Below are 26244 nucleotides of genomic sequence, written 5' to 3'. Positions count from 1 at the left end.
TACCTCGTGGCAATATCTGCATCATATCACTGATGTTAAGCCCTATGAGTAGTTAGTGTTCTATTCAGTAGGATGGAGGGGGAAGCTAAATTCAAAAACTAAAGTGAATCGAAATGAGCAATTTTGGATAAATTTCTGACTACCCTAATTTTGGTCTTCCTGCGCTGTAGGTGGGGCTGCATGCGAGGTCCGCCCAGGCTGCAGGTGGCGATGCAGGCGAGGTCCTCCTGTGCTGCAGGTGGCACTGCAGGCGAGGGCCTCCTGTGCTCTAGGTGGCGCTGCAGGCGATGTCTCCCATGCTGTCACTGCAAGCGAGTTCCTCCTGCGTTGCAGGCGGCGCTGCAGGCGAGGTCTCCGACGCTGTAACTGCAGGCGAGGGCCTCCTTTGCTGTAGGTGGCGCTGCAAGCGAGGTCTCCAACGCTGTCGCTGCAGGCGAAGGTCTCCTATGCTGTAGGTGGCGCTGCAGGCGAGGGCCTCCTGTGCTCTAGGTGGCGCTGCAGGCGAGGGCCTCCTGTGCTCTAGGTGACGCTGCAGGCGAGGGCCTCCTGTGCTCTAGCTGGCGCTGCAGGCGAGGTCCTCCTACGCTGTTGGTGGCGCTGCAGGTGAGGTCCTTTTGCTTTGTTGGTGACGCTGCAGGCGAGGTCCTCCTGCGTTGTTGGTGGCGCTGCAGGTGAGGTCCTCCTTTGCTCTAGGTGGCGCTGACCCGGTGTTTTCGGGTTTGCAGCTGAACAGTTCTTAACCTTAATCTTTCCCGGATATTTTGATGTAAACAAACGCTCGGCCGCTGCTCTGTTTCTGGGTTAAAGCTGCAAACGGTTGCTAATTGTCGCGGTGCCGTGGGCTGCTAACGGGATGCAGCCGGGGAGTGTGGAGGACTCAGGCCGGCTGCTGAACGAGCTGCTGCTGCAGAGGAGGTGGCTGGGGCTCGGGGTCCTGGTATTGGCCTGCCTCTTCCTCCAGCTGCTGCTCAATATCTGGTTGCTATGTGCTTCGGTGCTGCTGGTGTTGCTGGGGGGATGGCTGGGCTCACAGATGGTGCTCAGCCCCACCAACCTGGTTCACCTGGAAAGATTTATCAGGCTGGAGCCCACCCTTCCCCAAGCAGACTCAGAACTGCATCTGGCCAAAGAGATTGAGAGCACTATCACCAAGATAATCAGGGACTTTGTCACCTCTTGGTACAGGACTGTCAGTAAGGAGCCAGAGTTTGAGAATGAGGTGCAGAGAGCAATGCATGCCATGGCTTTGGAGCTGAAGAGGAGGATGGAGGGTGTGGACAAGAAGGGACTGGCCCAAAAAATCCTTGTTTTATGTAGCTGCCACCTGGAGATTTACATGAAGGCAAAGAAGACATCACGCGAGAGGATTGGCCGCCACCGAGTGGAGGAAATTCAGTCTATGTGGAAAACGTACTGCAAAGTCAATGACCCTCATATAGCCCTTCAGAGTTCTGCAACAGAAGTGAATTATGCCCGGGGCATTGTTGATCTGCTTCTGCATGTGTTGGTACCCTATCCCAATCTGGAAACCAGGACAGGGAGGTTTGTGGTGAGAGAACTGATCATGTGCAATGTGCTTTTACCCCTTATAAGTAAGATGGCAGACCCAGATTGGATAAATGGTATCATCATAGAAATTTTTACAAAATCGAGCAATAAGGCAGCTGAGGTGATGCAGCAACCTTTGCACCTGAAAGTGCCGACTTCTTTACTCTTGAAACCCCAAAAAGAGGTAATTGCTGAAACAATACCAACTCCTAAAGCTGAAGATTTTCCCAACTATGATGTGGTTGATAGTCTGGAACCCAATACGGAGGAGACTGATATATCAATAGATGGAAGTGTGAGTAAACTAAATGAAAAGGTTGAGAAATCTATAGGAAATGTCAGCAGTAGCTGTGATCACCAAAGACCAGATAAGCTAAACCTCTTCTATTCATGTGAGGAATTTGAACCCGAATCTCCCCATTCTGATGTGAGAAAGGATTCCACAGAATCTTTAACACTGTTAACAACTGAAGAGCTGGCTGTGGACAGGCTGACTCCAATGGAACTAACTAATACTTTTGATACAGTAGAAGATGCAAGCAGCGATGAGCTAAACGTAGGAGAATCCGCAATTTCGGATACAGATACTAGTGTGCCATCGTTTGACCAAAACCCAGCTTCTCTGGTGCTTGAGCATGTTGATGATGTTGGGAAAGAAGAGACGTTTGCTAAACTGGCCACCTCCACCACTGTTCTCGCTCATGAGACTATCCGAATTCTTTCCAGACAGCACTCTTTTCAGGAAAAGGAGACTATTCCATCAGATAGTTCAACCTGTAACTCCTTAGATGTTGTGTCTGCAGGACCTGTGTATACATCTTCACCTTCTTCAGTGAATATGTCCACATACAGTTTCGAACCTATTTGCAGCCCAGACACACCAGTGGTGATTCACAATTTGAGAATCAGTGGAACAGTCACAGCAAAAGAACACAGAGGAGGGGGATTTCACCCTTACACACTGTATACTATTAAGGCAAGTTACTTTAGGGTGATGAAACAAGTCATTATACTATATCATACTCATCTGTTGGGGTTTGGACGATTGTGACTCCTGTGATGACTCAGTCAGTTTAAGCATTGAATGGTTTAGTTACAAAGACCAGGAACATCATAGGTTCAATCTCTTGCTGAGTTAGCTCATCTCAGCCTGGACTTCTGTGCCTGTGGGTTGTAACGGGGGCAATTGTTCAGTGTTCCTGTTTCTGATTGTTATATTTGGGATTATGAAGGATATTGGTCGACTAATTGAGGAGCAACTGTTTCCCTCTCAGGAGATTCGGTAAGCGGAGGGCATAGATTTAATATAATTGGCAAAAGAACCAACGGGGAGATGAGAAAATGTTTTTGCACAGTGAATTATGATGATCTGGAATGCACTGCCTGAAAGAGCGGTAGAAGCAGATTCAGTAGTAACTTTCAAAAAGGAATTAGATATATATTTGAAAAGCGGAAAATTTTCAGGGCTGTGGGGAAGAGCAGGGAAAGAGCAAAGAACCCACACAGGCATGATGGGATGAATGGCCTTCTGTGTTGTAAGATTGTATGACACGGTGACCTTTCCTGGGAGTGCATGCAAGTGGACATCTAATGAGGACAGCCTCGGTGGCTGAATGGTTTTCTGACACTCACTCAAGATATGAATAATGATCACTTACACAAGGTATCAGAGGGTGTCTTTGGCTTACGGAATGTTAGAAATACAAGGAATCAAGGAGTCAATGCTTGCAGGAATAAAAAGAAGGGAGGAAAATTTGCATAGAAAGTGAAAACTATGATTCTTAACATAATTTTTTAAAAACTTTAATGCATTTGTGACACTGGATTTTAAATATATCAATGTGTGATATTTAAAGTGTTGACTTTAGAAAGACACCATGATAGTTACTGTGTTCCAATGTTTGGTGTTCGCCTGAGTATTGAAGGCTGTTTTATTTTCCCTGTGTTATTTTACCATTGTGTGTGCATGAGCACGTGTGTCTCTGTAACCTCCTCCAGCTCTGCAGCCCACCGAGATCTCTGTGCTCATTCAGTTCTGGCCCCTTGTGCACCCCTGATTTTAATTGCTTCATCATTGGTGGCTGTGCCTTCAGTTGCCTGGTCCCAAAGCTCTGGAATTTCCCCATTAAACACCGCCACCTCTCTACCTCCCTTTCCTTCTTTACGACACTCCTTAAAACCTATCTTTTTGGTCATCTCTCCTAATATCTCCTTATGTGGCTCGGTGATAAATTTTGTTTGAAAATGATCCTGTGACATGCTTTGGGACATTTCCTCTGTTGAATGCGCTATATAAATGTAAGTTGCTGTTGATCTAGTCACATGCTGGTTTTAGCAACTCAGCAGTTGGAGATCTCATTGAGTTTGTTTTTGATATGGGATGGACTGTTTTGGGAATGAAACTATTGAGGAATCTTGGTGTGTTGATGGAATTAAATTGCCCATAATGTGAGCTCAAACCAAGAATGTGTTATGTTATGACATTTATACCGATTTTCAGAAGAATTTCTTCATGTAACTGTTTGGAGTAATTTGCTGGGCAGGGCAGTAGAGGGAAGAAATCGGGAACTTTCCAGATACAATTGGATGTGATATTTGGAGAGTTGGGACACTGAACTTTAGCTGAGGCTCAGTTGGTAGCTCACTCACCTCTGAGTCAGAAGGTTGTGGGTTTAAGACGTAGTCCAGTACTTGAGCACAAAAATCAAAAAGATGACAGTCCTTTGCAGTAATGAGGCAGTGCTGCACTGTCAGAGGTGCCGTCTTTCAGATGAGTTGTTAAACCGAGGCCCTGCCTGTCCTCTCAGATGGATCTAAAAGGTCCCACCACTATTTCAAAGAAGTGTATTGGGAGTTATCCCTGGTGTCCTGGCCAATATTTATCCTTCAGTCAGCATGACGAAAACAGATTGACTGGTCATTATCACACTGCTGTTGGTGGGAACTTGATGTGCGCAAATTTGCTGCTGCTTTTCCAATATCACAGCAGTGACTATGGCTGGGATTTTATCCAGGTGGAGGAGGCCTTGACCTTTGGCAAAAGCAGTGGCGAGAGCTCCACGTCACCCCTTCTCTGGGAGGCCTGCTAGATCAAGTGCCAATTAGGCACTTAACTGGACAGCAGCGGGTCTTCTGTGAGATCAAGGACCCCGACGACGGAAGTGCCGCCTTCTGAGAGCTGCCAGCCACTCAGAAGCTGGCAGCTCTTTAACTGCCGCGGAGCACCCACCCGAGGCCCAGGAGCGGTGCTGGGCCCAGGCCACAGGTGGGTCAGGGCGGGAGGGGTCTAGTGGGATGGGGGGGGGGCGGTTGCGAGAGGGGTGTATAGGTGGGGTCGACAGCAAGGGCAGGGGGGTGGCACTCAATGTCTTTTAACGAGGGACCCCCTCCCTGTACCGGCAAGCAACCCACACGATTTTTCTTGCCCTGCATCCCGTGCGGCGACATGGCTGCCCGCTGCTGGGCTAATTATAGCAGCGGGATGAGGGTCTTAATCGGGCATTAATTGCCCACTTAAGGGCCCCAATTGACAGCGGGGTGGGAAGGCCGTTCATAACTAAAGGCCTGCTCGGGTATACAATTGAGACCTGTCCTGAGCCTGACAGAACCACATCCAATCAGAACCCGACTCGGCCCGAGTCCTTTGACTTTTTTTTCCCCGACCGACCCCACCCGACTACCGGAATGAAGTTGATGATATCAAAGAGGTTGTGCTCTACCTTGGATGGAATCTGTCACTGCAGACTAGTGCGGAGTCTGGATGCATGGTTCCTGCCTTGACGTCCTGGTTGTTCAAATTTTGAAGCTTTTCCCTCCCTGACCAAAAGGCAGCACTCTGTCTGACCCGACCCGAGTCCGAATGTCAGACCCGAACCCAACACATGTCATCGGGTCGGGTAACCATACTCTACTTCCCGCCCTGGACTTAATTACGTCCCCCCGCCACCATCCCACCCGATTACATGCTGTCCCTCCTCTAAACCCACCGCGGGGGAGAGCATAAAATTCCCCCCTATACTTCAGAAATACTTTATTGTCTGTATGAGCTTTGGGGCATCTGTGGTCATTTTGCTCCTTGTTTTATGTAGTGTTCCACTTGATGATACTTTAAAAATATTTTGAATCCTTATTATGTATTCCATGCTGAATATGCACTGAATGGTTCTTGAAGTTTTCTGAGTGGTTAAGATCATGCTTAAAGCTTCTCAGTCACATATGAAGAAAGAGCTTTAGTTGACTCAAAATTTTCTTTCTAATTCTTTTAAAAACATTAGTGAATACCTTTCTTTAAACCTTGAATGAGGATGAAATCATGTGCAGAAGTTAATGAATCATAGCTTGAGAGAGTGGAACTGAAGTACATGTTGAAATGACCCAGTCACGAAACTCTGCTGGATTAGTGACTGTCGCTGTGAATGTCGGTTATGCGCTTTCTCCCTGTGGTCCTTAGAAATTCCTCCCTGTCATTTCCCCAATGAGTTAGCAGGCTTAAAAATTAACCCAATGAAAAGCAGGGAAAGGCTATTAATTTAATGTTGTGTTGCTGCTGAGACTCCCTTGTGATTCAGTGCATATTCAGCATGGAATACATAATAAAAATAAGGTTCTTCAAGTGCAATAATGCACAAAACAAAGAGCAAAAGTAACTTTAAGAAAGGTAAGAAAAAAGCAGTTCAGCTCTACAAAGCAAATTCCTCCAGTACCCCAAATTAACCTCTCCACTTATTTGTCGGGTTCAGATTTCATTGAATAAGAAATAAACATCAAAAATATTTACAGAGAATAATGTACATCCAATACAGAGATGGAATAGGTCTGCCTGGACTTTGTATATATTAAATGTTGACAAGGCAGTGGGTTTTGAGTTGGTTTGTTTGAATGTTGTATATCCAATAGTGACATCACTTACTTTGTAGTGACAAGCACATTTATCTCTTAACAGTATGAAACTGCACTGGACACGGAGAATCCTGGAACGCTCCAGCAGGTGGCATACCACACTGTTAATCGGCGCTACAGTGAATTCTTGAATCTGCAAACTAGGCTGGAGGAAAAGGCAGAACTACGCAAGCTCCTCAAAAGTAAGAAACGCAAACCTACAGCAAGAATTCCCACCCATAGTTGCATTTCATCTCCCAGAGTAACAGGAAGTCGGAGGGGCTGTGGCACTAAGTAGTGGGGCGAGGAAATGAAAACGAGCACGAATGTGTGCACTGCATACATCTGGCTTTGCTTCTGCTCTTGCCACTTTCATATCAAGAGATTCATGTAAGCATCCCTGGTTGACTGTTTTTCTCACTCTTCCTTTGAGGAAGCACTTTGTCTCTGTTCGGCACTGTCTAAATTTGGGAGCTTAACATGTGGAATGCACTAATGTAGTGTCCATATCCCACCATATTTTATAGTGCTTTAACTGTTTCACTCAACCTTTTCTGAAAATGCTATGTTTATCATGTATCCTGCAAACTGTTCAGTCAGATGGAAAACATTATATATTAATGTATGTTGATAATTTCAACTCTGTGCATTTGCCCATATTCAAAATATGCAGTTATTTTCTATAATTTTTAAAAACTTTAAATTTTAATAAAATATGTGACATGCTGCTTTACCCATATTAACATTTGAATAACCAAATTATAGAACAAAGAACAAAGATAATTACAGCACAGGAACAGGCCCTTCGGCCCTCCAAGCCTGCGCCGATCCAGATCCTCTCTCTAAACATGTCGCCTATTTTCTAAGGTTCTGTATCTCTTTTCTTCCTGCCCATTCATGTATCTGTCTAGATACATCTTAAAAGACGCCATCGTGCCCGCATCTACCACCTCCGCTGGCAACGCGTTCCAGGCACCCACCACCCTCTGCGTAAAGAACGTTCCACGCATAACCCCCCTAAACTTTTCCCCTTTCACTTTGGACTATACTTATAGTCCATTGAGTGGATAAATGGATTAAGAAGTTTTATTCTCATGAGTCGCATTCCATATTTCTTCTAATAGTATTCTTATTTTTTCTATGAATTTAAATGATATTTGCGTCAGAGTGGTAGAATTTTAGCAAAACTTATAGAATATTTTAATACTTTCCACATTTTTCTGTGTTCTCAGCTAGTCAAACCCCATTTAAACTTAAGCAGTGAGTTTGCTTTGGGAGCTTTTCAGTTTTTTCAGGTAACACAACTACAATATTTCTAAAATATCACCTTCAAACTGCCATGTGCAGAAAGGGCACCTTTGTTAAATGGAGGGTCTCCTGACAACGCAGAACATGCACAGAGCAATCGACGACATCGGTGTGCCTGAACATTTGCTAACTTGCCAGTATGTGGTTGCACATGTGTGTGGCTGTCTCACAAAGTAATGATGTCAGATGTAATGACATCCGAGTGTTGCCTCACCCCTTGATGGCCGTGATCGCCGCCTCCACCCCCCCCCACTCCCCCAAAACAAATTGGCATCTCAATCGCCTCTTTCTCTTCCCACTCCCCCCACGATCGCTGCCTCAATCACCGCTTCTCTTCTCCTGTCCCACGCCCACCTACTTGCTGCTCCATTCCGCTGATCCCGACTCTTCGCCGCTCCCTCCTCACCCCCATCACCCGCTGCTTCTCCAGGCGGGGAGGAAATGGTGAGCAGATGGGCGCAGGAGAGAACGGCGAGACGGAGTGGCGAGAAGGCGGGAGCAGTGTGATGGAGCAGTGAGATGGTTGGCACAGGAGGGAGTGGGGAAGAGAAGTGGCGATTGCGGGAGGGAGCGGGAAAGTGAATGAGGCAATTGAGGCGGTGATCGTGGGAAGAGAAACGCCGATCGTGGGAAGGAGTGGGGTACTGTTGGGGGAGGTGTGTGGAGACGGCAGTCGCAGCCATTGAGAGATGAGTGTTTGGGTTCAATTTTTAGTGTCAAATTGAGCAGTGCCATCGTTATTATTGGCAGCTGCCTGAGAAGTCACAGACAATGATGTTTCAGTCAATGAGGCTGTATTTGCATGTGTGCTAGTACTGCGCCACTTAGTGTTTGTGGTGTCAGCAAATGCAGCCCTTTTTAAATGCAGATTTTGTTTGATATTCTCATTAATAGATTTTTGTTGGTTCCAGATGTGAAAGGACCAAAGAAGCTCTTTCCTGACCTGCCATTTGGAAACATGGACAGTGATAAAGTTGAGGCTCGAAAAAGCCTTCTTGAGACCTTCCTTAAGGTAGGAGAAAAGTAATACATGATATTGTTTCTTTACCTATGGGAGATAGGTGACCAATTTTAAACCAGTCTAACCTATTCTTGCAGTGCCTCGTTCAGCCCCGAGACGGTCCTTCTCTTGGATATATCCAGTCCATGCATTAACAACCCCTTTATTGAAAAATAAATTTGGGTATTTATGATGTCTTGTGCTCATCAAAGCAAAAACATTTATCTACTTGTGGCACCTGGAGTTAACATTGGGTACACCCAGAGTTGGTGTGGCAGCGTTAGGTACAGGTCAATTTTCACCAACGTAGTTTCAATAATGCGATTCAAGTCCAATCATAGGAATGCAGTTCCTAATGTTCGCTTTTTCCAACATCAGTCAACTGTGGCTTCGCTCATTAAGATTGTCAGTTTGAGCAGTATTATGGGCAATTTTATAACAGATGTTTGCCAATAGGAGCTGGACTGAGACATCCCAAAATTTCTCATGTACTGTCTGTGCAGTCATCCTATATTTGCCATATTTTAATAAAAATTACCATTGACCTTCTGTTTCAATTAAAGTATCACTGAAATGGCATTTTCCAAATTCTGCTCCTTTGTGTCCATTTCCTATGGACCCCATAAAGAAGCTGCTGTTTGCCTATTGCTTTACATGTTGCATCCTATGCAACAGCTGTCTGTCCCTGGCCTGGCATCTCTTGTGATAAACACCTTCTACTTGAGTCTCACACAAGAATTCCACATGTAGCCAATGTTCAACAGTGTCTGAAAATAAACTGTGGCAACATGAGAATAGAATTTGTCTAATGCATTAGAAAATGGGACACTTTATAAACTGAATACAAGCAGTACTTTATGATGGCCAGCCTAATCAGTTTGTGATTTCACTGCTTGTTGGCTATTTTGTTGCTCATGGGCCGGAATTTTACAGCCCCCCAAAGAGCGGGAAGGTGGCTGGGGGTTTGGGGGGCGTGGCGTAAAATGGGGTGGGAGGCTCGGGGGTGGGGGGGGGGGCCCTTCCCGACCCGCTCCCACTTTATTCAGGGCGGTGGCAGTGAAAAACGGCCCTTAAGTGGCCACTTAAGGGCCTCTGCCCACCGCCACAGGGATTTTACCATGGCTGGTCGGGTGACCCAGGCCCAAAAGAAGCCACCTGACAAAAGCAGGTGCTTTCTGACGGCCTGGTTTGGGAGGGGGGGACCCCTGATCAGCACCCTTTGCCCGACGGAGTGCCGCCCCCGCTGCACCAACCACCCCCAATACCCAACACGCCCCCCGTCCCCCCAATCGGCCACACTTGCTTCGCTGGGGTCCGACCGATCACTCCCAGCGAGGCTCCAAAAACTTACCTTTGTTCCGGGGCTCCCTTACATCATCTTTCCAATGGCTGGGTTGCCGCCCCAGCAGTGGCCACCACCCCCGGTGGCGCTGCGAGGACTAAGCTGCTGGCCTGCTGATTGGCCGGCAGCTCCATTAGGCGGGGCTTCCTGCCTCACTGAGGTGGAAGTCCCGTCTCTGAGCAATTAAAGGCTTGTGGACCGCAAAATGCTGTCCGGATCCCCAGGCCAGGCAGAGGCGGGTCTGCCACCAAATTTTCAGTTGGTGGACATCTCTTGTCTGCCGAGGGATATATTTCGGAAATGGTATACAAATATATCACTGGCAGTGCCTGCATCATTTGTATTATACATAGATAGATGATATGTTTTGAAAAGTTTAAGTCGATCTCTTGTCAATAAGATAATGATCTCTCTTAAGCCTTTATTTAATTTATTACAACCTCAAGGTATAGTCAAATGGTTTACCAGAATTTACTTCTGTATACATACAGCCAAGGAGCTGAAAGTGAATGAAAAGACCAAATCTGCTCATTCTGTTTGTTAACTTGAGTTATTATTATTTTATTTCTGCCCTGTCTTCAATGTGGAGCAGATAAGGAAATAATCTTCTCTCCTTCTTATGCAGCAACTGTGTGCCATTCCTGAAAGTGCGTATTCTGAAGAAATGCAGGAGTTTCTGGCTCTAAACACGGACGCCAGAATTGCTTTTGTGAAGAAATCATTTGTCTCCAGGATTGACAAGGTAACTTTGTGAATGTTTGAATAATTTTGGGAAAGTTTTTATTAAACAGCTTTTCTTCAAGAGCTGCTGTCTGTTTAATACTGCATAGTGATAGCTGCATATTTTCTTGTTAGAGATATTCAGTTCTCAGGCTGCGTTTGCTGATGTTGGGGTACATTAGAACTGTTTTTGAATGGTAGATGTGAAGTTTGAGCCAAAGTGGATCCCCAACAAAATTGCTTTCTAATTTTTCTTAATATTTTGAAGCATTTGATGACATTCAAAGAAACCAGCATTACAAGGGTCTACTAAAGGAATAGGTGATGCTTGTATTTGGGGCTATACCTGGGATATTTTGTCCAAACACGCAAGAAATTTATGCTGGTGAAGGGTTTTAATGGGGTTGGTTGCAACAGCTACAAGGAAATTTGTCTTAGCATGGGCTGCTTCTCCTGCAGATTGTTGTCAGTGCGATTGTGGACACACTGAAGACAGCATTCCCCCGAATAGAACCCCAGAGTCCTACTGAGGATGTGGGAGATTGCGAGGTAGATGGAAAATCTCAAGGGGATGGAAAGAAAGTGACCAAGTAGGTATCAATAAAAACACAATGTAATTGTTGTTTGTTTGTCTTTGAAGTCTTCTGTTTCTCCCATACAGCTGTACTTCTCATTTATCCCCCAGTGTTTTCTCCTTTCCTGAAGGGGTTATTACCAATGGTGTACAGTTTCACAGGTGCCATGGTACTTTTCCATGTGGTCATTTGAAAAATAAATAAATGAACCCTTCGCAATGAGTGGCTAAACTTGTTTCAACCCCTGTCTGAAGTCCTGTTTTTACCAAGCACATTTAAGGAAAATACTATCAAATGCAAAGTAAATGTGTAGATTATTGAGGTATAGTTTATATCTCACAAGAGGGGACCACACTGAAAGATTTTGAATGAGCTAGGGTCAGTAGCAAAGGAGATTTAAATTGAATTTTGTGAATTATTTTGGAGATGTTACGTGATGTTGTTGTAAAAGAGGGTATTATATATGATAAATATAGAAATTGATACTTTGTTAGCACACAAAGTATTGTCAACTTTAATTTATTTTTTCAGATCTCGTCTGAGGTTTACCTCCAGTAAGATTGCTCCAGCACTAAATGTTGGTGACATTCAAGCAAAAGTCACGTACTGCTACAATGAGAACAGTGTAAGTCACCAGTTTTCTTCTTTTATTTCCATGCTAAGAGTAGAAGCATGCAAGTTGTTTGCTGTGTCCGCTTACAGTCCACTTGAGATGAATAAGTTTTAAAATCAAATCTTTTTCTGTATCCGTTCCAATTCCTAATTGTGTGGCTCACTAGGATTCTGAATATATCTATAAATTATAGAATGTGCTTCTTTGTTTTAGTTTTCCATTGGCAGGTGTAAGGCTGTTATGTGGAGTTTGTGCTATTGCCAAAAAGTCTGTTGCCCTTATTTTGACAAAAGGCACTAGTATTGTCTGCCTAGTTGCCTGTCAAGTATTGAGCTGATGGAATAATCGCATCTCTCTTGTGTCACAATGCTGGAATGAATTTTTGTTTTGCTCTTTCTTTTCATTGTTTCCGGATCCATTGAGTCGCAGAATTAGAAATGTTGAAAATGATACTAAAAGCTACCTACAGTTAATGTTAGGTGGCCTTCATGGATAATTGGTACCTTATGTTCCATAATTTGTTACAACTGTCCTCAGATCGGCAACATAGGCAAGTGGTCTTTCCACACCAGTGATCCTTAAGACAGCTTTCATCTCATAAAAATTTGGAGGGATGGAAGGTTTGGATCGAAGAAAGTTGCTTTTTTTGTTTTCCATTCTCACATATCCAAAGCAATGACACCCATGTAAAGAGAAAAATTGTGAATTGGTAAAAATGTTGCATATATCAGAGTGTTGACATGAATTTGCTGTTTCAGAGCTTTATACAACACTTAAATTCTTGAATTGGCATTTTAAAGTCTGTCTAATGTAAAATTGTACTTATTTAAGGATTTGGGCACTAAGCTCACAGGAGGGTGGCATAGTGGCGCAGTGGTTAGTACCGCAGCTTCACAGCTCCAGCGACCCGGGTTCGGTTCTGGGTACTGCCTGTGCGGAGTTTGCAAGTTCTCCCTGTGACCACGTGGGTTTCCTCCCACATGCCAAAGACTTGCGGGTTGATAGGTAAATTGGCCATTGCAAAAAAAAATTGCCCCTAATGTGGGTAGGAGAATTGAGGGAAGGTGGGGATGTGAGAGGGAATATGGGATTAGTATAGGATTAGTATAAATGGGTGGTTGTCACTGAGACCGCCCTCAATGCAGCCCAGTCTCTGCCAGTCATGGATGAGTTGGACGTACAGCCAACAAAATCGGAACTCAGTGATGCCGTTGATTCTCTAGCCAGCGGAAAAGCCCCTGGGAAGGACAGCATTACCCCTGAAATAATCGAGAGTGCCAAGCCTGCTATACTTTCAGCAGTTTACGAACTGCTTTGCCTGTGCTGGGACGAAGGAGCAGTACCACAGGACATGCGCGATGCAAATATCATCACCCTCTTTAAATACAAAGGTGACCGCGGTGACTGCAACAACTACCGTGGAATCTCCCTGCTCAGCGTAGTGGGGAAAGTCTTTGCTCGAGTCGCTCTAAACAGGCTCCAGAAGCTGGCCGAGCGGGTCTACCCTGAGGCACAGTGTGGCTTTCGTGTAGAGAGATCGACCGTTGACATGCTGTTCTCCCTTCGCCAGCTACAGGAGAAATGCCACGTACAACAGATGCCGCTTTATGTTGCTTTCATAGATCTCACCAAAGCCTTTGACCTCGTCAGCAGACATGGTCTCTTCAGACTACTAGCAAAGATTGGATGTCCACCAAAGCTACTAAATATCATCACCTCATTCCATGACAATATGAAAGGCACAATTCAGCATAGCGACGCCTCATCAGACCCCTTTCCTATCCTGAGCGGCGTGAAACAGGGCTGTGTTCTCGCACCTATACTGTTTGGGATCTTCTTCAGCCTGCTTCTCTCACATGCGTTCAAGTCTTCAGAAGAAGGAATTTTCCTCCACACAAAATCAGGTGGCAGGTTGTTCAACGTTGCCCGTCTAAGAGCGAAGACCAAAGTACGGAAAGTCCTCATTAGGGAACTCCTCTTTGCTGATGATGCTGCATTAACATCTCACACTGAAGAGTGTCTGCAGAGACTCATCGACAGGATTGCGGCTGCCTGCAACGAATTTGGCCGAACCGTCAGCCTCATGTAAACGAGCATCATGGGACAGGACATCAGAAATGCTCCATCCATCAATATCGGCGACCATGCTCTGGAAGTGATTCAAGAGTTCACTTACCTAGGCTCAACTATCACCAGTAACCTGTCTCTCGATGCAGAAATCATCAAGCGCATAGGAAAGGCTTCCACTGCTATGTCCAGACTGGCCAAGAGAGTGTGGGAAAATGGCACACTGACACGGAACACAAAAGTCTGAGTGTATCAAGCCTGTGTCCTCAGTACCTTGCTCTATGGCAGCGAGGCCTGGACAACGTATGTCAGCCAAGAGCGACGTCTCAATTCATTCCATCTTCGCTGCCTCCGGAGAATCCTTGGCATCAGGTGGCAGGACCATATCTCCAATTCAGAAGTCCTCGAGGCGGTCAACATCCCCAGCATATGCACCCTACTGAGCCAGCGGCGCTTGAGATGGCTTGGCCATGTGAGCCGCTTGGCCGAATGGCCTGTTACTGTGTTGTACTTTTCTTTGTTGAAGATGGCAGAGCAGGATCCCCAAGGACACATTGTACAGCGAGCTCGTCACTGGTATCAGACCCACCGGCCGTCCATGTCTCCGTTTTAAAGACATCTACAAATGCGACATGAAGTCCTGTGACATTGATCACAAGTTGTGGGAGTCAGTTGCCAGTGATCGCCAGAGCTGGCGGGCAGCCATAAAGGCGGGGCTAAAGTGTGGCGAGTCGAAGAGACTTAGCAGGAAAAAAGACAGAAGCGCAAGGGGAGAGCCAACTGTGTAATGGCCCCAACAACCAATTTTATCTGCAGCACCTGTGGAAGAGTCTGTCACTCTAGAATTGGCCTTTAAAGCCACTCCAGGCGCTGCTTCACAAACCACTGACCACCTCCAGGTGCTTACCCATTGTCTCTCGAGACAAGCAGGCCAAAGAAGAAGAAGAAGAGTATAAATGGGTGGTTGATGGTCGGCCCGGACTCGGTAGGCCGAAGGTCCTGTTTCGGTTCTGTATCTCTCTGTGACTCTATGAGAGACACCTCGAGCTAAAGTAGTTTTCCTCAGAAAGAAGATTGAGAAAGAAGCATCATCTAATATTTGAAAATGTTGAGATAAATGGATGATGTAGTTGCAAAGAACTTCTTGTGCTTGGACTGTGAGCAGAGAGCCAGAAGCCACAAGTGTAAAATTAACAGAAGTCCAGTAAGATTTGAGATATAGAATTAATTCTCAAATAATGCAGCTAGTGCTGTGTTAAGTCAATGCCTTTTAGTAAAAAATCTGGTTAGGAATGGGTTTGAGCGTCATATAACCCATGGTATGTATAGCGATGCAGATTATCAGACACTCTGGTAAGTAATGTTCCCTGAGCTGGAAATGCCAGATAATGAAGACAACTCGTGGAGGTTGTATAAATTGTCGGATTAGGTAGGCCTGGAAGTTTGCTTGATCTTGAGTGTGTGATAGGTGGAATGGAGGAAGTTTGAAGAAACTTTCCTCAGGAGATTATGTAGATTGTATAGAGTCTGTGATCGTGGAATGCATTGCTTGTGGAAAGAATAGGCTTGATGGTCTGAATTGCATTTCTCAGTTTCATGTTTTCTTATGTGTATGACTCTCAAGTGAGAGTCATGCCTGTGGTTATTGTGGGAAATAACGGAGTAAAGTATTGGTAAGGAACTTCCAATATCCTGCTGAATAAATTCTGCAAATGTTAAATCTTGAAATAACTTTGTACATTACCCTCTTGCAGTTTGAACCTCAGCACTTGATCCATAATATAAATGTACTTTGTTTTACTTTTCTCCATTAATATAAAATGTTTGTTTCAAAGAAATATACTTTTAGTGTATTGTACCACTCATTAAAACACATTGAGTTACTGTATGTTTCTCTTTAAATTATTTATGAAGCCATTCTAAGTGTTCTAAGTTGGAAATGTTTGCAGCAACATCACAACCTCACAAAGCAGCTGAAGTGTTCTTAGTGTTTAACTTCCAAATTAAGTTTTTAATACATTTAGAAATCTGTTTTTATCTTCAATCTGAGCGGTTACTTTGTACTTGGTGTTAGGTGGGTTAGGTTTCTCTTCTGAGGGACAATAAATGCTGGCCTTGTCAGCGACACTCACATTCTGTGAATGAATAGTACTTCTGTCCCAGTGGAATACAGCTCCGAAATCCACCCCTATTCCTATTTGATTAAATTTGTTTCCTTGTTCTTACTCTAAACCTGCTCAATAGTAGCTTTACCTAATTGAGGAATAAGAGCAGGTGGACAGATGTAGCCAATTTTGGAGCGGGGTAAGGGAAGTGGACTTGTAGAAAAAGTAATGTTATTTCTTTGAAAAGGCAAATTCTGTGAGCCAAAAAGCTGTGCTTTGCGGATTGGGGTGTTTGAGCTTGTTATGAATACTACACCTCTGCATCATGTCAGCATAAATTTAGGAAGAAAGAAGAAAAAAATATGTGCATTTATATAGTACATCTTATGTTCTCAGGAAGCAAAATCCTTCATAGCCAATGAAATACTTCTGAAAGAACAGGAATAGGCCATTAAGCAATTCAGTGAGATTGTGGTTGATCTTTCTCTTAACTCCATCCACCTGACTCAACTCCATATCCTTTTATACCCTTGTGTAGCAAAGATCTGTTGATCACAGATTTAAAGTGATAAATTGAGCTAGCATCTACTGTTCATTTTGTGGGGGAGAGTTCCACTCTTCTACCACCCTTTTACATTAAGAAGTGTTTCCAAACTCCTCTCCTGAATGACTTGGCTTTGAATTTAAGGTTATGTCCCCTTGTCCTAGATTCCCCACCAGTGAAAAAAAGTATCTCTTTCAACCCTATTAATTCCTTTCAAAATCCTAAAAACCTCAATTAAATCACCCCTTAGCATTCTATATTCCAGGGAATTCAACAACAACTTGTATTTATATAGCACCTTTAATGTAGTAAAACTTCCCAAGACATGTCGCAGGAGTGGTATCAAACAAAATTTGATCGAGTCACAAAAGGAGATATTAGGTCACGTAATCAAAAGCTTGGTCAAAGAGTTGTCCTTTGCAGCTGAAGGCACGGCTACCAATGGTGGAGTAATTAATATCAGGGATGCTGAAGAGGCCAGAGTTAGAGGGTTGTTGAGCTGGAGGAGATTACAGAGATAGGGAGTGGCAAGACCATGAAGGGATTTGAAACATGGATGAGAATTTTAAAATTGATGCGTTGCTTGACCGGGAGCCAATGTGGATCAGCAAGCACAGGGGTGATGGGTGAACGGGACTTGGTGTGAGTTAGGATACGGGCAACAGGGTTTTGGATTATCTAGGTTTACGATCCTAGTTTATGTAATCTCTTCTGATAATGTTCCAGTGAATCTGTGCTGCAACCCTTCCAAGATCTATATATCCTTGCAGCACCCTGAGCTGTACACAGTACTCCAAACATTGTCTAACCAGGGTTTTGTATAGCTTTAGCAAAACTTCATCCCTTTTGTATTCCAGTCCTCTAGTTATAAGGCTAACATTCCATTAGCGCTTTTGCTTTTTTTGTACCTACTACATTTTATTGATTGAGCCCCTAAATCTCCACTGTTCCTAGCTTTTCACTGTTTAAATACTACTCGTCTCTATCCTTCATTGGTCCGAAGTGGATGACCTCTCACCTGTCTTGAAATCCATCTGCCATAGTTTTCACACGCTCACTTAATGTATTGATGTCTCTTTTTCATTTTATGCTCCAGTCTACACTACTGTACAACAAACAAAATCCTAAAAACCTCAATTAACCCTTAACCTTCTATATTCCAGGTAATGCAAGCCTAGTTTATGTAATCTCTCCTTGTAATCTAACCCTTTGAACCCCGATAACTTGTTATGTAGGCAAATGTGCCAGGCAAAGTGCACACAGCAAGGTCCCGCAAACAGTTAATCTGTTTCGGTGGTGTTGAAGGATGAATGTTGGCCAGGACACGGAGAATATCCTGTTCTTCCTCAAATGGTGGCATAGCATCTTTTAAGTCTGCCTGAAGAAGCAGACAAGACATCTCATCCAAAAAATAGTAACATTGATAATTCAGAACTCCCTCAGTGCTGCTTTAAAGTGTCAGCCTAGATTATATACACATGTTTGGGAGGAGGGCTTGAATCTCCAATTGTTTGGCTCAGAGGCAAGAGTGGAGATACTGAGCCAAACTGACACCAAGAAGAAAATATTACTGTACGAGAAGTACTTTCAATGTCAAATTCTCTTTATTTCTGTTTCTGCATCCCCAAGTCATAAGATTACTGCCCCAAAAAATTTCCAAAATATTTTCCCATGTGTTACAAGAAGTCTCAGTTTAATTCAGTGCTATTCAGCCCCGTAGAGACTCAACATTTCAAGTCAGGAAGACGCCAGAGTAGCACTGAGCTGAGGAGGTCCATAGCTACAGGCTTAATTGGTTTGTGTCTTCATTGATTCTCCTGAGATTGATATCGGTTGCATTACAAGATGCTGTCATGAAGTGTCAGTCATTTTCCAACTTTGTACTTGTTCAGACTTTACTTTTCTCCCTTTCGCTTGAAAGTCCCAGCAATTGGTAAATTGTGATGTTAAAACCAAATATATTAATTCTAACCAGATGGTACTAAATGTAATTGTGGAAAAGTAGTTATGGGACCACTAAAATAAAATTGTACAAAAACTTACATTAATCCATTTCTGCAAAGGCAGATTAACATCATAATGTTTTGCACTAATGACATTGTCAGCATATTATTCGCATTATGTCAGAACCTTACCTTCTGGAATAGTCTGCATCTAAATGCAGAAAGGCAACAAATGATTCATTAACCAAATTTTGATAAATTGCCAAAGAGGTCGGATGACAATTTATTATAGAACTTGTTTATGTTACATTTTGGCCTCCGTGCTTGGCAATCTGATATAAAGAGATACTAACACTGAGGACTGTCATTAGTTTTTGGCAGGAGATCTTTATTGGCACATTACTGTCTAAATAGTAACAGATAAGGGGAACAATCACTTAGCACTTGGTACTCCCAAATTAAAGCATTACTTTTAAAGGGATCTTGATTAAATACATAAAAACAGACAAAACAATGGAAATATATATTTTTCACTTTTTCCACACTCCTGTTATCTTCTTGTCTCCCTATCTTTCTGTTTGTCTGTCCTACCTCTCTCAAATTCCATTTCTTAGGTTCCTCTGTCTGCCTCACATACGTGTATGTATTAACAATTGGTTTGAAAAATCTCACATTCAATGTGGATTCACTTGGCTGGCTCAAGGTATGAAAACCAAAGGTAGATTAAAGGAAATAAGATATATGTAAGAGGATAGAGTTGGAGGAACAATGAGTTATCGGAGGGTTGTAAGGCTGGAAGAGGTTACAGAGCTAGGGAAGGGCAAAGTCGTGAAGGGTTTTCAACATGAGGATGAAAATTTTAAATTGGAGGCATTTCGAGAACGGAATTAATGTAGATCACTGAGCGCAGGGCTGATGGGTGAGAGGCTTTTGGTGCAAGTTAGGATACTGGCAACAGAATTTTGTATGAGCTGAAGTTTATGGAAGGTTGAGGATAAGATGCTGGCCAGCAGAGCATTGGAATAGTCAAATCTGAAATACAATGTATGGAAAGGAGTTTTTGTGGCAGGTGAGGCGGTGTGAGCATGGGCAATGTTATGGAGGTGAAGTAGGGAGTCTTTATGATGATGAAGATATGGGTTTGGAAGCTCAGTTCAAGGTCCTGCGAATGCCAAGGTTGCAAACAGTTGGTTTCAATTTGAGACGGTGGCTGGGGAGAGGAATGGATACTTTAGCCGAGGGTATGGTAACAGTGGAGGGGCAAGAGTAGAAGCTATTGCAGGAGATTCTCTCTCTAGCTATGATTTGATAAGGAAGAGTGGAACCAGGCTAGGGTCATCCCAATAGACAATGGAGGAGAGCTTTTTGGAGGAGAAGGGTATGATTGATAATGTCAAAAGCTGCAGAGAGATGAAGAAGGGCAAGGAGAAATAATCCACCATGGCCACCATCGCAGATGATGTCAATTGTTAATTCAGACCATAAATCTAATTGGATCAATTCAAATATGGAGTTTTGGGAAAGATGCACCCGGATTTGGGACGTGACAATATGTTCAAGGATTTTGGAGAGAAAAGGGAGGTAGGAGATAGGGTGGTAGCTTGCAAGGATGTGGGTGTCGAAGGTACTTTTTTGAGGAGGATAGTAATGATGGCAGTTTTGAAAGGGAGGAGGACAGTACCTGATGCGAGGAAACCATTTACAAATTCAGCTAGCATATGAATTAGAAAGGGAAGTTGGATGGTCAGTTTACTGCGATTGAAAGACAGGAGAGAAACTAGAGAAAGACTGGTTCAGAGCTAGGGTGGGGAGAACCTTCAGAAAAGTTTGTCTTGTTGGATGAGGGGAGAGTGTGGTGTTGTGGCAAAGATAGCTGGTGGGATGGTAAGTTATCTCTCATTCTACTCAACCTGTCTGCAGTCTTTGATACAGTTAACCATAATATCCTCCTCCAGTGCCTATCTTCATTGCCCAACTGGGTGACATTACACTTGCATGATTTATTTCCTCTCTATGAAGTTGTTGTCAGACAATCACCTACAGTGGCCTCTCTTCCCACTCCCGCACCATTACAGACACCCTCCTATTTCTCACCTACGTGCTGTCCCTCAGCGACGTGATCTTGCAACTCCCTGATCTCAGTCAATGGGCTCTGGCTATCGCCGCTCTCCTGCCTCGATTACTGGGCTCTGGCTCTCGCAACTCCAAGGCCACAGTTACTGGGCTCTGGCTCTCGCTGCTCCTCAGCCTCAGTTACTGGGCTCTGGCTCTCTGACTCTCACTGCTCTGAATGCATGCTGACAGCACCTAGCTGTACCTCACCACCATCGTTCTCGATCCCTCTACTGTCTCTAATTTGTCACATTACTTGTCTGACATCCAGTACCAGATGAACAGAAATTTCCTCCAATTACTTAGTGGAAAGACAGAGCCATTGTCTTCGGTCCCTGCTATAAGCCTTGTTCCCTAGCTACCAACTCCATCCCACTCCCTGGTAACTACCTGAGACTGAACCAGACTGTTTGTAACCTTAGTGTCGTACTTGACCTTGAGGTGAGCTTCTGACCACATATCTGGTTCATCACCAAGATCGTCGACTTCTACCTCTAACATCGCCTGATTCCGCCCCTGTATCAGCTCATCTGCTGACCCCCTCATCCACTCCTTTGCTATCTCTAGATTTGACTATTCCAATTCTCTCCTGGTTGGCCTCCCACCTTCAACTCTCGTAAACTTGAACTCCTCCAAAAATCTGCTGACATATCCTAACTCGCACAAAGTCCCAATCACCCATCATCCCTTTGCTCATAGATCTACATTGACCCTCGATCTGGCAATGCTTCAGTTTTAAAATCTTCTCCATGGCATTGTTCCTCCCCTATCTCTAATCTCCTCCGCCCTCTGAGATCTCTGTGCTCCTCCCAATTCTGACCTCTTGCACAAAGTTGATTTTGATCACTCCACAATTGGTGGCCATGCTTCCCGCTGTCTAGGTCCTAAGCTCTGGCATTCCCTCCCTAAACCCCTCCACTTCCTGACCTGTCTCTCCTCCTTTAAGACGCTCTTTAAAACCTACCTCTTTAACCAAGCTTTTGGTCATCTATCCTAATACCTTCACATGTGGTTTAATCTCATGTTTTGTTGTTGATGCTCCTGTGAGGTGGCTTGGGATGATTTACTATCGTAAAGGGGCTATTTCAATGCAAGTTGTTGTTGTTAATCTCAATCTTAGTGACAAAGAAGTTCATAAGCTCCTCACACTTATTGAAAATGAGGGTGGGTTGGGTAGGGGAGAAGGATTGAAGGAGTAGGTTGGTAGTGGAGAAAAGAAGCTTGGTGTTTTTTGACAGAGGAGAGCATGGCTTGATGTGGTCCAGTCAGATCTGGTGATGGATGGCTAAACCAGTTGAGCGCCAGATACGTTCAAGTCTTTGAAGTTAAGGGAGCGAGAATGATGGCCGGACCAAGGGGAATAACCAGGGTGGGAGAAAGTAATCATTTTACTGGGGACAGTGGCATCCAAGACAAAGGTGAGGGATTGCTTGAGCAGTGGAACAGCTACAGAAGTATCATGGCAAATGGAGAGCTAAAGACAAGACAGTTAGGAGTTATAAAGTGCAGTTGTAAGTGACTTGGGGGAGACTTTTTCCAGGAGCAGACACAGAAAGAAGTAGAATTTGAAAGGAGTAGGGGATATGAGTAGTTAGTGATACAAGGAAGTGAAAAGAAATTATAGAAGCTTTCGGAGGTCTGGAATATTTAGATGTCTTCATTTGCCACCAGTCTTTAAACTGCACTTATGAGTTGGTCTTTATGTGGAAGAAAAGAAATCTATGCGAACCACTTGAGACAGGATTGGAAGGAAACCCAGACAAGATTGCATACAGTCTGGACTCATTACAAGGGATATCTGGCACAACAATATTTATTTTGAATTTTTAATGATTCTTGTTTCATCTCTTTCTTCATAGGTGTTCTTCAATATATTACCAATTAAAGACCTGTAAAGTCAAAAAGTAATTGGTAGAAATAATAGCAAGGTCTTTAAATGTGTGCCTGAAAAATGCCCTGTGGTGTAGAGTGTTGAACAATTGGCGTAATAAGATGTGAGTTTACACCTGCAATTTTCTCGTTATGGAGAGTTCCTGATCTCAGTTAAATCCCCAAGGAGGCACCACCCTTCTTTACAGGAAGGGGGGAGGGAAAATTTGGAGTTGAAGCAATCTGCATTCTTCTATTGTACCTTCCCACTGCCAGTGACAAAGTTGCATTGCTGTGTACCTATGAATGGTATATTCAAGAAACGTAATTGAGTTTCAGATATTGGTGAGTTAATTAAAAAAAAAAATGTTTTTAGCTGATCGCAGTTGCAAAACATAGACCGTAAATTATTTCACAGGGTTTCCAGAAGGCATTTTATAGGTCTGGAATTAGAGTAGTTGGAAAAAGTTACACCTGATAAACAAGTACAAAAATTGCTTTTCAGCACATTACCAAAATGCAATAAAAATAAAGTGTTCTTCAAGACTATCACAGTACATGCACAACAATATTCCACTTAGTTACCTCTTCAAGTTTGTTATAAATTCCAGTGCAATTTTTACACTCGTTAAGACTGCATTGATTTTATTGACCATTGTCAAGTGCACATGTTGGTTTATAAGTTGCTCCAACAAATGAAGAGAAATGCAGATTTGGTTAAAATTCAGGCTTAGTCCCCAATGTCATATATAATTTAAGAAATGCAGATTGCAAAAAAATTCAATCATTTGGAAATGAGAAATTGAAGTTCTAATGCTGTAATATTTCTAGGGAAATAAATACTCAGTTTTTTTTTTAGCTTTGGCAGTGCTATTTTGTTCAACAATCCAACTTGTTTCCTAAACAGTTAGACGGACAGACTGGATTACAGGTGGTTACTGAGTTTGGATGGTTTGCTCCATCTGTGTTCCAAATAAAACTGTTAGTTTCATTGCCTGTGGTATGAAATATCACCTTTTCATGAGTTGGCTTCTCTGGCAAAATCTGTTTATATAGTTTCCATTCAGAACAAGTAATGTTTTAGTTGGAACTGGAAAAACGATCCTGGTGTTTATTGCTTGTCCTGGTGATGCTATTAATACAATATTTTATTTACAAACTACCCAATGGAGATTGCACATGTCATTCACATTGAGCCTTTGGTGACACCAAGTACTGGTAGGGTTTGTTTATTATGAGGGATTATCATCTGGAATACTCAGGTTACTCCCTGCTTAGTAGCCTCAAGTAGCGGTGCTGCTGTCAAGCTCTGCTGCAGCTAAGAGTGAGCTCAGGTCCCTCAAGTAGTGCAGAAACATTGGCCTGGATTTGCAGTCAGCATTGAAGGGATAACGCTCGCCGCTGACCTCAAATAAAAAAAGTTGCTTACAAAGATATAGCGGGTTCTAGAGTGTAGATTTCCTCTTTTCTGACAACAGTTTCAATTTGGCACCTGCTGCAGGGGATCTGTGACGTCCAGCAACAGGGCAGGCAGCGGTTAGGCTGATCAAATAATCAGATTGAAGAATTCTCACAGCAAAGCAGGAAATATAAATCACATTTAAGTCACTGTATAGAAGTTGAAATAAATATTGGATCATACACATCAGAACAAAAAAAAATCATATTTTATTCAATATCTGCATTTTAAAAATATTCTTCTGAGGTAACGAGACTCCACACTTGCAAAATTAGTTTTTCAGGACCAGAATCCTGATTTAGTGTGCTGTTGGACGCTTAGTTACACTTGATTGAACCAGGTTTAATGTTTTTATTTTTTATAGTGAGAATAGTGATATTTAGTTGAAGTTCATACTAAATCAATGATTTCTATTGATTGCATCAGCAAAGACTGCTACAATGCAGGGCATCACTGCAGCAACCTCCAGATTTCTGTGTTTAACTGCACATGAGTGGACACCAGAAGATGTTGTCAGTTTTACACAGTAATATCGTGACACTGACAGCCTCACCATTAGTACTACTGCATATTCTGAGCCATTATCGCTCATACCAAGAACAATAACTGCTGAGCTCAGCAATGTGTGTGACAGATTTCTAATCATAGTTCATTTACTTATGAAGACAGAGTAATTTCTTGAAACTAGGAAGCTGTAATTATGAAAACAGCGCAACAAAGGAACTAGTAAAAAATATACAAAATCAGATTAACCTTTTCAATGGCATTTAATTGTTGACATAGCGTATGTCCTGAGTGCTGTTTTCCTGGATTAATTTGCAATACTTTCTACTAGTTTGCATGTTCAATAGTAAATAGGCAGCGTGTGATTGTGAGCTATCACCATTTATTCCACAATGAGAAAGATTTGCTACCCTACATGTAGGATAATTTAGTGAAATTCTCTGTTCCCTGTTAATTCATTATGTTTATAGCAATTCTAAAAATAAAAATGCATCCCATGGTTTAAAAGAAGATTTTGAAGTTGCTTTATGATATAAGGAAGTCCACAGTGAAACAGCTGTGAAACCAGTGCTACTGTCGAGCAAGACGGCCTGGCAACCTCACACCACAAAATTTAACCTAATGTGGAACAAATAATATCGACCGGGTGTAGAATTTCATGATCAATTGTGGCTTAAGGAGGTTTCAATGTGATCTAAGTCAGTGGTTTTCATGCTTTCTGTGCGGGGCTTCCCACAAGAATTTACTCACTTCTGGAACTCCTGTAAATGTTACCAGAATCACAGGGATCTTTTGTCCTAACTTCTGAAAGAACATGTTAGCTAGCAAAATGGAAAATGGAGCTGTTTTGCAGGAAATACTTTTTTTTTATCCATATAGGGCCATAGAACATGTGTTCATAAATAAGTAAATACAGAAGATGCATAGAATGCAGAATTATTGAGCAAGCGTGGCTGAATTTATGATCTCTGTGGACCCCACACAGATCCCGAGGGTCGACCAACTTCCTACCTTGCACCTTCCGTAAATTTATGCTTATCAAAACTCTGCTGCCCCTGTCCTAATTCTCACCAAGTTCCATTCACCCATTAGCCATGTTCTCACTGACCGACATTGCCTCCCAGTCTGGCAGTGCCTCAGTTTTAAAATCCTCATCCTTATTTTCAAATCCCTCATTGGCCTTGCCGCTCCCTATCTCTGTAACCACTTCAAGCCCTACAAACCTCTGAGATTTTTACACTCCTCTAATTCTAGTCTGTCATGCATCTCCAATTTTTAGTACTGCACCATTGATGGCCATCCCTTCAGCTGGCTAGGCCCTAAGCTTTGGAATTCCCTCCCTAAACCTGTCCAGCTCTCAGATGCTTCTTAAAACCTACCTCTTTGACCAAGCTTTCGACCACCTGTCCTCATATCTCCTGATGTGGCTCGGTGTCAAATTTTGCTGGATGACTCTCCGGTGAAGTGCCTTGGGATGATTTACTATGTTAAAGGTGCTATATAAATGCAAGTTGTTGTCATTGCTGTTGATGGTCTCAGACTTAGTGATTAAAGTAGTCCGTAAACTCCTCGCACTTGTTGAAAGTGAATTTACACCTACAATTTTCAGTGCTATATTGTCAGAGGTGCTGTCTCTGGGATATAACGTTAATCTGCC

The 26244-nt window shown here is 43.3% G+C and overlaps 1 protein-coding gene across 2 annotated transcripts in view; it reads left to right on the top strand.

Annotated features, from left to right (window-relative positions):
- Positions 1-683: 683 nt before the first annotated feature.
- Positions 684-26244, top strand: part of snx19b (sorting nexin 19b) — a 188514-nt gene continuing 162953 nt past the window's right edge. The window contains exons 1-6 of one of the 2 annotated variants that reach the window (XM_068053944.1): positions 684-2524; positions 6491-6629; positions 8646-8746; positions 10702-10818; positions 11256-11386; positions 11903-11996. In XM_068053944.1, coding sequence (XP_067910045.1) covers positions 854-2524; positions 6491-6629; positions 8646-8746; positions 10702-10818; positions 11256-11386; positions 11903-11996 — 2253 coding nt within the window. In that variant the 5' untranslated portion in view covers positions 684-853. The remainder of the gene's footprint in view (positions 2525-6490; positions 6630-8645; positions 8747-10701; positions 10819-11255; positions 11387-11902; positions 11997-26244) is intronic. The other variant, XM_068053945.1, reaches the window with a different exon arrangement.

This window comes from Heterodontus francisci, chromosome 22 (assembly GCF_036365525.1).
Source record: "Heterodontus francisci isolate sHetFra1 chromosome 22, sHetFra1.hap1, whole genome shotgun sequence".
NCBI classification, from domain to species: Eukaryota; Metazoa; Chordata; class Chondrichthyes; order Heterodontiformes; family Heterodontidae; genus Heterodontus; species Heterodontus francisci.
This window is presented reverse-complemented; position numbering and strand designations above follow the sequence as displayed.